Here is a 12,351-nt window from a genome sequence, read left to right on the forward strand (position 1 = left end):
CTTCCGCGGCGGTGCAACCGCCGACGCCGGCGACGGAGCCGGTGGTGAAGAAGAAGCGTGGACGGCCGAGGAAATATGCTCCTGATGGTCAGGTCTCTCTCGGGCTCTCTTCATTCCCCTCAGCTAATAAACCTAAGGGGTCTTTCATGTCCGATCCCAATGCCCCGAAACGAGCCAGAGGCCGGCCTCCGGGAACGGGGAGGAAGCAGCGGTTGGCTAATCTTGGTGAGATTTTCATTGAAATATTGGTTTTTTTCCTAGGTATTAGCATTGTATTTCGTGATAGTCTTGTGAAATTGCTGAATTTGGGATCTTGGATGAATTATAAAAATCGGGATTTGAGTTCAGAAGTTGTTCTAACTCTGCTGTAGGAATATGCTTAAACTCTGGTTCTGAGCTATTGACTCGACCCTTCAAGACAGTAAATTGGCTAATCCACGTTGTTTGTTTGTCAGTTTAATATGTTTTCAGTACATCATTCACTGTGTTGTTTCATAGCTGATGTTGTATCGAGGAGGTTAATGGGGACTTGGTCTGAATCCTAGGTTTTTCTTTGTGTTTGACATCAGGCGTTTAGGATTTAAGCATGACTTATCATTAATGTTCTATCCTGGTCATGGAATCTCTTGGGTATGTTTACATGAATGGGCATTGGGCTCTGGGTGAATTGGAATCTGTTGGTTAGATATGAGATGCAATCCTGAGTTTATAACTTCGGAAGCAGCTTTACTCAGTTATTTTCACCGATGTGTTCACGATTAGGCGAGTGGATGAACAGTTCAGCCGGGCTTGCTTTTGCGCCACATGTGATCAGTGTTGGAGCAGGGGAGGTATATGCCGATTCCTTCTAAACTTTTAGGTTATGACTGTGTCTATGCTTCCTGTATCTGTGTAGTGAATGAACTTATTATGTCTATATACGTGTAGCACTTTTACTTGATTTTGGAATTTATGATTTTGTCTTTGCTGAATACATAATGATAGAAGAAATCATAGAATTGTTGTTCACTTCGAGAATGATGCTCTAGTGTTAATAAAAAATGCTGGGGGATTTTATATCATATTCTTGTCATCTTCATGAGCTCAAAGCTCATGTTGACCATCTTACTATCGGGTTTGAAATCGATCCTTAGGTCCATTTATTGCGTTATGCCTGCCATTTGAATTTATGATGTGGGCAACAAATTACCAATACTTTTGATCACATTCTGCAGGATATAGTGTCAAAAATTCTGTCGTTCTCGCAACAAAGGCCAAGGGCCGTGTGTATAATGTCCGGCACTGGAACAGTTTCATCAGTAACGTTACGTCAACCTGCATCCACAGTGCCTTCTTTGAAGTTCGAGGTTTCAATCTCGTCTCATTCATCTCTCTTGGCTTTGGTTTCGGAAAATGGTCATCAAGTAAGTACAACGTTCTTGGTAAACGTTTATGTGTAGGGGCGGTTTGAGATACTTTGTTTGTCGGGATCTTACTTGGTGAATGAAGAGGGTGGCCCCAGAAGCCGGAGTGGTGGTATTAGTGTATCGCTTTCTAGCCCCGAAGGCCATGTCATTGGTGGTGGAGTTGGAATGCTTATTGCAGCCAGCCTCGTCCAGGTTTTGTCATTTTCTCTTATAATCATTAAGTCATGCAATTGAACCTGACAAGTTAACTTTCAACTGGATTTGTCACTGGCTGTGTTGGATATGAATTCTGAACATAAAAAAACTCTGTGACTAGATCCGTCTTAAATATCTTCATTTTCTGGAAAAAGATTTACACTTTAGATTACCCTGAACATGAAAAGTTACCTTTCAACTGGATTTTTTCACTGGCTGAAAAAGTCTCTGTGACCAGATTCGTCGAAAATATCTTCGTTTTCTTGGAAAAAAATTTACCATTTAGGATCATGGGCCATGATCTTCTTTTACCAGGATTACATTCCACCCACCATTCTTTGAACTGATCCACATTGGTCTGAATCGAAACTCGTGGTGTTTTTCAGGTGGTGGCATGTAGCTTTGTATACGGAAGCTCAAAGGTGAAGACAAGCAAGCAAGAGAACAACTGTCCAAAGGAAGACAATGGAGACGACAACAACATGGGAACCCCACCAACGGCTCAGTCACCCAACTACTCGGCTCCTCCTGCGTTGACCGGATGGCCTGGTATTGACTTGACCCGTGGTTGACTATATAACATGAACTCCATATTTCTTCCCATCGCCATGATGCTAGTAGTAGCAGTTGTAGTAGTACATAGATGTGTTGTTGTAGATTTTTTTTTTATTTTTTACTTGTGGGGATTTTCTGGGAAATGTTTCAGAGGAAAATTTCCAGATTGGAGTCAGTCAGTTCCTAGGAAAGGATGAGACCCTCTTCTTTTTCTCTGAGTTCATAACATTTTCAGTGTTGAAAGGATCCTTCTTCATGTGTTTTTTTAAGGCATCGATCATCATATTATTCAGGAACTCTTGGATTCTGGTGATGGGTTTTCTTGTTTCTTCTGTTGTGTCTTGACGCCGTTTTTGGTATCTGCAGACACCCGAAACCAAAGGAGAGATGTTCTTTGTGATTCAGCAGGGAAACAAATTAATAGTTTTTTAAAAAAATTCATCTTTATGAAAAGTTAGAGTGAATGAATGCAACAATTAGGGTATGCGTTTCCGGAGTTGGTTCGAAATTTTAGCGGTTCGGTTTGAAAATGGTTTATTCGGTATTCTAAAATTTGTGTCAAATTAGTACCGTATATTATTCGGTTTCAGTTACGGTATTTGAGTTTTTTTTAAAAAAAATAGATTTTATTTTAAAAAAAAAAGTCGGTTTTTCGAAAATTTTATAAAATTCGGTTCATTTCTAAAAAAACGGTTTTATTAAAAAATATATTGTTCAAGAATTTGGAACCGTCAAATTAGAAAAAAAATATTGAGATTTTCAATTCGGCTCCAACCGAACCGAAACGTCTATCCCTACCAACAATAACTTGATGATATGTATGTGTATATATATATATATATACATACGTATATAGGTTTGACAAAGCATCATGAATTTATTGAAAATAGACATAGACGAATAGGTAAGGTAAGTGGTGTGTCTTTTTAAATCTCTAGTTACCTGCAGAACGTCTTGTTGCGTAAAAAGAAATTATTAAAATAATGGAAATAAATAAATATATATATATATATATAATTGTATACCGGTTTGATTTGAGATTAGTTTTTTATTTTTTTTATTCGATTTGATTATTTTGATTAAAAAAAAGATAAGATATTATTTGATTTGGTATTATGAAAATAGAAATTTTCAAAATGCATACGTATTTTAATCAAATTATAAAAAAAAAACTTTCAATGGATAAAAAAGCACTGGATATATTTTTTGCAATTTTTAAATAAAATTTCCATAAAATATTGTTCAATTTTATTAGGCCGCATCAATTAAACGAAAAAAAAAATTGAGAAAACTAAAATGAAAAGGCTACGGGAACAAATCAGAACAGTGTCCAATAAAAGGCTTCCACGCGCCTTTATCTCTATATTGCATCGAATTTGAGCCCGTTTGAGTCCACGCGCCTTCACTGCGCGTAGGCGTTAGATATAGTAAGATGGGCCTTAAGGCCCATAATTGTCTCTATTGGGCATTTAATGGGTTTGTGATACATTCCCCGGTTTTTTTTTAAGAGATCGTACATTTTTTTCGTCACAAGAAAATTTCATAACACCATCCATATTAAGATTTATATTAACATATTTACCTTAAATTAGGTTGGATTTTTGCATCTTCAAATTACAGTTAAGTTAAAATTCGAGTTTTCTAATATATGTCATCATTCATTGAATATTATTACATCTTGAACATTATTCAAGTCAATGAAGAAAGGTAAAACTATACTATTTAAACGTACATCTATTAGTTATTTTAGTTACGTTGAGTATCTAACGGTAACTTTATTTTTCTACGACAATCTGATGCTATAAATAACAAATAAAAAATTTAAATGGCACGTAATTCTCTCCTTCCCCGACAATGGGTAGGCTTCCTTTTTTATTTAATAAAAATATTATTTTTTTCAGGATCTGTTGTAATCTAATCTTATTGTGTATTCATATTGCGAATCGGATACGTCGTCGTTTCGCTCCTTAATTAAATAGGGTTTCACCCCTTACCACTAGGGTTTTTCTTCAGTCTCTCTGCCTTCGCTGAACAATTTGCCATGGAGACAGAGCTAACATCACCAGACACGAATCCGACTCAGACCGCGAATCCGAATACAAGCTCGATGTGGAGTAGTATCGTAAAGAAAGATCCGGCGGAGACGAAGTCTCCGGCCACCCATCACGGCATGGCGTCTGCGGCGCTTGGGATGGTCGGAAACTGCAATTCCACGAAGGGGATAACCATGGCTGTGATTGACGCGAACGCCGTCATCGAGGGAGGCCAGAACCTCTCCTCCTTCGCCGACAAGTTCGTCACTGTTCCTGAAGTCCTCTCCGAGATTCGTGACCCCGTCTCTCGTCGTCGTCTTGCCTTTATTCCCTTCACGATCGATGCCATGGAACCCTCACCTGAATCTCTGAATAAAGGTACGTACTTTGGCATATACACACAGTTTATGTAAAAGGGTGTGTGCGTTCTCGGGCTGAGCAAATTTGCTCTGCAAACAATGGCTGAATAAGTGTTGAAAATCAGTTTTTCTTTGAAATTGATGGCTGAATCAAGTGTATGTACATCTCTTTCTGTGTCCTATCACACTAAAGAATCTGAAGTATGTATATCAATGTGTTCTTATAGAGGTTTTCTTAATGATTTTTTCCTGTTAATCCGTAGATTATAGCTTAATTCTTTTGAATTCAATGTCGAATTTTGAAGAACATGTTATCATTGATGATTTATTGTGCAATTCCCGAATTTGAGGTACCTTTCTCGCAGAGAAGACGTCTGTGTTCTGGAAGAGCTTGTCAATTTTACACTGAAGTTTGTTTTTTATGTTTTGTGCATGATTTTGCTTATTGTAGATTTCCACTTGATATGATGAAAGACAAAATATCTTGAATCTCTTATTCAGACAGACTTTTGTTTGATTTGGTGCAGTCATTAAATTTGCTAAGGAGACCGGTGACTTGCAAACTCTATCCGACGTCGATCTTAAGCTGATTGCCCTGACATATACGCTTGAGGCTCAGATTCACGGGACTAAATATCTAAGAGACGTCCCTCCACCGATTCATACAGTTAAGGTGAAGAGGTTGCCCGAAAAGGAGTTGCCTGGTTGGGGATCTAATGTGCCTAATTTGGCAGAGTGGGAAGCCTTGGAAAATGAAACAGAGGACAAATCCAACTCTAACTCCAGAATCCTTCCCCTCAAAGATCTTAACATGAACATTGTATCTTCAGACAACTGTTCTGAGGCCGGTTCTGTTGCCACAAATGGCGATTCTCGTCCCGAGCATCAAGAAGAGGATGAGCAAGGTAGGAGAAGGTATAGACGGTACCCGCCCAAGAAAAAGGAGATAAACATCGAGGGTAAGAAGATGGTAGCAGAGGGAGTTGATGCATCACAAGGACAGCATGAAGATGACGGTGGTGACTGGAAGCCTGCAGTGAGCAGAAGCACCCACAGGAGATACCTTAGAAGAAAAGCCAGGCGGGAATACTATGGTGCCTTGGCCGAGCAAGAGCTTCAGCAAGATCAAGACAATTCCCCGGACGGAAATGTCATTGAGCAGTCAAGTCAAATTTCTGACGATGTAAATGGAAGAGGCGGGGCCGACAGTGGAAAGAACGATGATGAGCTTTCATCCATTCTGAAACAGTTGAGGTTGGAGGAAGATTCATTAAGGGCACTTCAAGAAGGTCCTGATGAGGCATTTGGCGAGAATGAGAACGAGAATGGACATGATTTTGAAATAGATGAAGAGGGCGGGGAGGCATCAAAGCAAGGGTTGGATAACATGGAGGAGATCTCTAGTGAGGCTGAGGATACAACTGTTGAGGCATCATCGGCTGCTGATGATGACGGTGTCAGTGAACAGAGTTGGACATTGAGAGCCTTGTCTGAATCGAGCGTTGCTTGTATAACCGGTGACTATGCCATGCAAAACGTTATTCTCCAGATGGGTTTGCGCTTACTTGCACCCGGAGGAATGCAAATCCGTCAACTCCACAGGTAAATAACCATGCGATTTGCTCGTTTCGGGTTTAAAGCTCTATTGCCCTTTCACACTATCTTCGTTGCATCTTCAGGTGGATATTGAAATGCCATGCTTGTTACACTGTAACTTATGAAATCGGGAGAATTTTCTGTCCAAAGTGTGGTAATGGCGGCACTCTACGCAAGGTAGCAGTCACCATTGGTGAGAATGGCACCATCTTAGCCTCACGTAAACCACGCATTATACTCCGTGGCACCAAAGTAAGCACTCCTATCCAGAAAAACACCTTTTGATTATGTGCGTCAAATATAAACACTCTTAATGGATTTCTGGGCAATTCGGATATTTTTCAGAAAAGGAAAATAATCTCTTGTTCTCCATTCTGAGACTGTGTAGGAATGAAAACATAGAATTTAGAGGACCAACTTAAGGTTGAGTCATTAGGTATAATACTTCAAGAGTGAATACATGATGATGGGTTTCTTTTTTTTGGTGGGGGTCAGTTCTCATTGCCATTACCTCAAGGAGGAAGAGGAGCAATAGCCAAGAACCCGGTTTTACGTGAAGACCAACTCCCTCAGAAGTTCCTTTACCCCAAGACAAAGAAGAAAGGAAACAAGAAGGTCAGTCTAAAACTCTCTCTCTCTCTCTCTCTCTCTCTCTCTCTCTCTCTCTCTCTCTCTCTAGAGGATTCATCATTAAAAGGAAAAAAACAACTGTGAAAGCTTTTTTTTTTGGGTTTGGTAGGGAGATGAGTTCTTCACGGCAGACGACGTGTTCATGCACCACAACGATAAAAAGGCTCCACTTCGGCCTCCTGTGAGAAAGGCATTGGCGGTTTTCAGCCAAAGGAGGAACCCTAACGACAACCATTACTCTCGTTCCTCTCATTGAGCTGGTACTCTCTCTCTCTCTCTCTCTCTCTCTCTCTCTCTCTGGTTTGTACACATTTGGATGTGTCTCCTTCTCTTCTGAGATGTATTTTCAGAAGGGGTTTTGTCATAACCATGAAGTGCTTAGGATTTTTTTGCTGCTGTGTTTTTACTCAAGTGACTGCAGAATTTTGCTGTTCCATTTTTATTGTAATGGTAAACAATGAATTTTGAGGAAAGGGATTTTGGTTGGGTTGAAACCCTCGTTATCCATTTAGTAAGTCGGACGATGTTGATGAGGGGGCCATTGGCATTTAGCGCTCGGCTATTGATTGACTAGTGACCCGGTTCCGTCAATACAAATCCAAGCCAAACCGGTAACCGGTTTAGGTTATAAACAGCTTAAACCCGAAATTGGTTTGGCAATTAGACATTGGGCCCTAAGCCCGTACCAAACTGGACCTTAAGAAGTAAAGAACAGAGAGAACCGAAGATTGAATTCACACGAACGACACCATAAAAATGAAAAAATTATATATCAATGACAAACCCCTTACATATTAGATATTACAATACATACACCAAAACAAATTTTTAAAAAAATATTTAAATGGAAAACTATAGTGAAAAAAAAAACAGGACAGATATTTGTACAAATTATTATTATATTTTTTTTCCTCGTATGATATCCGGTTTACTTCGGTATAGTTATAGTATAAATCCAAATTAGCTCTTCTTTGCATTCCGAAGGTTGCGTAAAGTCATGACAAGCTGTTGCCTTTCACCCTCAACCTCTGCAAATTTCAAACTTATCTCTGAGTATCTCTGTTGCATCTCCTTCAGTTCGGTTTCCATCTCTCTGTTTCTGTCTCTCAGCAATGCTATCTCTGTTTCCAGATTTCCCAGTTCATCGCTGTACCAACGAGAAACAATCGGTTTAGTTCGGTTTGAAGTTTGGTACGGGAATACATGACAACATTTCCGGTTTAGGACATACCTCTTGTCTGATACCATTGCATCTACATTGTTCTGATTGAGTTCTTCAAGTCTTGTCTCCAACTCTTCGATCCGGCTCTTCAGATCCCTTTCTTTCTCGATGAACATGTTCGAAGACGCTTCCAATGCATTTTCCTTCATCTTGATCTGTCCCTGGTATACGAAAGTTTTGAACTTTATCATCAAATGCGAGATTATTTAGACGGATACCTAGTTTTCAGTATTACCGTGCTATGCCCTTACCTCGAGCAGTTTTATTCTCTCTTTCATACTGGATACCTCCTTAGTAGCATGAGCCACTGAACCGCCTTTGTTTCGGATCCCGGGTTTTGTTACGTTGTTAATCACCGCTCTGCTCTCCTTCAGCTTCTTCTCCAGATTGACCATTGATTCTTCCTTCTTCCTCAGTTCGCCTTTTAACATTGCCACTTGCTTCTTCTGCTTCTCGTTTTCGGACTCATTCTCAGATAAAGAATGCCTTAGATCATCACACTCGGCTCTGATGGTTTCTATTTCTGCATGTAATCCGGTAAAAGCCGCTTCTTTTTCGTCCCTGGTGCACTTCAACTCGTGCAACTCCCTCGTGAGAGACTCTGACTCTTCATTCATCGAGGCTATCATGCTCGATAGCTCGTTTCTCTCAGCGTTGCCTGTTTGTATTGATGCCTCAGCTTCCTCGATCGATTTTCTCATCTCTTCCAACTCAATTCTTAGGTTTTCTGCTTCCTTTACTTGGAGAAGAAGGGTATTTTCGTCCTTTCTCAGGCCCTTGATCTCGTCCTTCAGCCTTGTGATTTCTCGGGTTAATTCCGCAGTTATGTCTTCCTCATGCCTCTTCTGGTAATCTATCTGCTTGGATTTCTCATCAAGATTCTCCGACATTCTCTCCATCTCATCCGTCTTAAGATTCACCAGCTCTGAAAGCTCGTGGAGCTTTGCCTCGTACTCACTCTTAGTCATTTTGAGTTCATCGTTAGCATCCTTTAGCATTTCTTCAAGTTGACGTTTCTGCATATGAAGATCTTTGGCTTCCGCCATAGCTCTCATAGCCATCTTCTCGTTTGCTTCAAATGTAGAAGCCATCTGAACAGATAGCCTCTTAAACTCTTCCTGGAGTTTCTCGGCAACGCTTGCATTCTTCCACCTCGTTTTTCTCAGGGATTCTTCAGCTCGTATAGCTCTTTGCTCTTGCTCGACTTTAGAATGGGTCACGGCTTCGATATCTGCCTCAAACAGCTGGGCCTGTTTCTCCATCTCTTCTTCCAAGCCCTTAATCTGTTTTTCGAGTTCTTTAATCCTGCCCAATGACTCTGAAAATTCTTCAGACTGATTCATGAGCTCGGCTTCCAGGCTCTCGACTTGATTCTCGAGCTCGGTCACATTGACAAGCGAAGATGAACATTCATACTGCATCTTCAATTGTTCTTGTAGTTGGCTTTGCTCTAGCTTGTACGAGATGTCGTGATTTTCCTGCTTCAGTATCTCGTAATCGAGAGCAAGCTGCTCCAACTGTATCTCGAGCTCATCTTTGTCTCGTTTATAGATCTCAATCTCATTGTACATCTCTTTGATCTTTTGCTCCAGGAGATGTGTTTCTTTCGCATCTGTGTGTCCCTTCACGAGCTCTTCCAACGCCTTTTGATCCTCATCTTCATCCGTCTCACTTCTGCAAGACCTTCTTGATTCCTCCATGTTCTCGCCAGTTCCTGGTCTCGGAGATATATCTTCTGCCTCGTTATTCCTTTGCTCAAGCATTGCTTCTAGATCCTGCACAGCAAGAATCAACTCGGTGTTTGATTCTTGGGTCTTCTGGAGCTGTAGCCGAAGATTTGAGTTCAGATCTTTTTCGTAATCCAGTTCTTGTCGGATTTCTTCCAGAAGAATCCATGGATCCCTGCCTTCATACTGCAATTTGTTCTTCACCTTCATCTCGTCCTTGCGATTCTCAGACACCTTTAGCCTCCCACACTCTGCCTTCAGACAATCTCTCTCCTGCTTCAAGGTTGTCACTTCTCTCAGTAGATCCTGGCTCCTTTTACTTTCTTTGACAATCTGCTTCCTCAGGCTCTGCAACTCCAGTTCCGAAAGATCAGCTTGCCTTGTCAGAGCAACAAGATCGGATTTAAGCTTCTCTGTCTCGACATCAGACAAATTCCTCGACATGTCCCTCGGCATGGTATCGTTCGAACTGTTGGTGGAGTCATCAGTGCTGATTCCATGATCAGAACTTCCTGACCACTCAGATTCCGACACATGAGGTGCTTCAGACAGACTTGTAGCTGAACCCAGAAACATAGATTTGTTTCTATCGTCTCTGTTTCCAAATTCTCCTGGAGTATTCAGTTCAGGGACACTATCAGAGCTTGACATTGTACTATCAGACTCGATAGAGGCTCTACGCCTCAGTTCAGCAATCCGGGCAGCTTTGCTGAAGAGCCCATTCTGTTGTAACAGGACAAAAAAAAAAGGTCAAGATAATTGAAACCTTGAGTTATCAATAGCTATGCCACTAAACTTAAATTCAACCAAATGAAATCAAAACCGTCCATTTGGGTAACGATGAAAAAGAAATACGAGAGCAGTTATCAGGAAGGGAAACTATCTAGTGTATATACCTCTTTTGAATCGATCTTGTGGCTTTCATCTGCATCTCCGGTGCTTAAAACACAAACAACGGATTGCTCTTTCAGTCTCTCGCTTTCATCCACATCTCTGCTCACACAAATGCAGAAAATCTCCCATTTCTATATGAAATTCAAGAAAAAGTATTCCAAGAATCTGCAACTTGGTTTCTTGTATGTACCTTTGTGGATCAGCATCTTCTAGCTGCCTTTGTATCAATACCTGATCAGAACAGCAGTTCTACGCTCAGTGTCACAGTTCTCGTGAATTTTCAGCTACTAAAAGTGCAAATCACATGAAAAACATTAAATGAGATGGGGACAGAGAGCTAACATGCAACATTGCTTTCGAATTTGAATTCCGAAGGGGAAGAGAAACATTGCAAGCCTTGATTGCATCAGCGTAATCAGCAAAATCGATCGAAGCCTCTCCAACCTGACCAGCTTTCGTAGATCCCTGCAAAAATCACACACAGAATTAGAAAGTTCATACAAAGACGATGAACTAAAACCATCAGTTCCACCAACTTTTCTCACCGTTGTTGATACAATAAGATGATAAATTCTCTGATTAACCTTCCCTGTTTTAGCGTCTTGAGCAAATTTCACGGTCTCGTGCACAGGAGATTCCCACCTGCAGCATCCTTCCATCACCATTGCCTTCTCCAACCTCATAGTTGGCTTCCCCACATCTCCAGGGACCAGAGATAGAGTCAGGCCCTCTGCATTCACGTGATGAACCTGAAGAAAGTTTCACAATGACAAATCTCATTTCCATGTCCTGTAAAATCTTCCCTTTAAACAGAATTCATTGGTCTAAATTCTAAAATTTTGGTTGGATAATGCTGTTATGAGTAAGCTAAAACTGGGAATCTGTATTTCAATTGATTATATCAGATTTCAGTTGAATGTTTCTCTAGAAAACCCAAAACTCAAGTAACAAGCCTCTCAAGTTTTCTTCTGCCGGCATTTTCTCGGGAAACAAACAGGACCCGAGTACCGCAATGCAAGCAAACTCAATCCCCAAATGCAAACAGAAAACATCCCCAGAACATCTCCACCAAATCACGGTACGGAACTTGAGGATTCTCTCATCCATTCCCGCAGAGCTAATTGAAAAAAAAAAAGGGAAAAAAAAAGTCACACTACCTGAGTCGCATGAAACTGCAACCTGAACACCACCTTGATCCTGTTCTTCTCGCTCCGCCATCTCGCCGACCTAAACATCTCCGCCGTGATTCGATCACCACCACCGCGGACGACGACGCACGGTTCCTCACCGGAGCTCCGGCCATTCTCGCCAGGAAACAGCCATTGACGCCGCTCCTTCAGTCCAATGCGTAGCACCTGATCGTTCGATATATCCGGCGACACCAAACGAGCTCCTCCGACCAGCCACCCCTCAGTAGATCGGAGCGAGTTCGACTCAGTTGAACGGCAAGAAGAAGAAGAGACGCATGCGTTAGCTCGACAGGTGAATTTATAAATGGGACAAAAAAGAAAGAGTAGATCTAAAGTGAGTCGACTCGTTTTTCCACTTAATTTATCATCATTATTATAATTACAATTAGTATTTACATTCTATATTATTTCGTATCACCAAACCGACGAAACACGAACGTCACAAATATGAAAAGCAAACTTTGGGAAAAAAGAATATAATACAAAACCTAATTATGAGAATCCAAATAAATAAATTAAAAAAGTATATTTTTACTAAAAAAAA

The 12,351-nt window shown here is 40.8% G+C and overlaps 3 protein-coding genes across 3 annotated transcripts in view; 2 read left to right on the forward strand and 1 right to left on the reverse strand.

Moving 5' to 3' along the window:
* Positions 1-2,463, forward strand: part of LOC104818049 (AT-hook motif nuclear-localized protein 5-like) — a 3,414-nt gene extending 951 nt beyond the window's left edge. The window contains exons 2-6 of the mRNA XM_010547502.2: positions 1-225; positions 763-830; positions 1,215-1,346; positions 1,440-1,598; positions 1,988-2,463. Of these exons, the coding sequence (XP_010545804.1) occupies positions 1-225; positions 763-830; positions 1,215-1,346; positions 1,440-1,598; positions 1,988-2,173 (770 nt within the window). The 3' untranslated portion in view covers positions 2,174-2,463. The remainder of the gene's footprint in view (positions 226-762; positions 831-1,214; positions 1,347-1,439; positions 1,599-1,987) is intronic.
* A 1,699-nt stretch (positions 2,464-4,162) lies between these two features.
* LOC104818064 (RNA-binding protein NOB1) lies at positions 4,163-7,277 on the forward strand. Its single transcript, XM_010547513.2, has 5 exons — positions 4,163-4,567; positions 5,076-6,150; positions 6,228-6,396; positions 6,640-6,759; positions 6,884-7,277. Exons 1-5 carry the CDS (start codon positions 4,198-4,200, stop codon positions 7,028-7,030), a joined length of 1,881 nt encoding a protein of 626 aa, XP_010545815.1. The 5' UTR covers positions 4,163-4,197; the 3' UTR covers positions 7,031-7,277.
* Positions 7,278-7,724: 447 nt separating this feature from the next.
* LOC104818070 (myosin-11) lies at positions 7,725-12,124 on the reverse strand. The gene is made up of 8 exons (XM_010547525.1): positions 11,775-12,124; positions 11,163-11,366; positions 10,960-11,082; positions 10,808-10,848; positions 10,620-10,716; positions 8,248-10,446; positions 8,006-8,157; positions 7,725-7,921 (listed from the first exon to the last, which is right to left on the reverse strand). The coding sequence occupies exons 1-8, from the start codon at positions 11,850-11,852 to the stop codon at positions 7,735-7,737; spliced, it is 3,081 nt and encodes a 1,026-aa protein (XP_010545827.1). The 5' UTR covers positions 11,853-12,124; the 3' UTR covers positions 7,725-7,734.
* Positions 12,125-12,351: the final 227 nt, after the last annotated feature.

The sequence above is a fragment of the Tarenaya hassleriana genome, unplaced genomic scaffold (genome assembly GCF_000463585.1).
Source record: "Tarenaya hassleriana unplaced genomic scaffold, ASM46358v1 Cleome1, whole genome shotgun sequence".
Taxonomy (NCBI): Eukaryota; Viridiplantae; Streptophyta; class Magnoliopsida; order Brassicales; family Cleomaceae; genus Tarenaya; species Tarenaya hassleriana.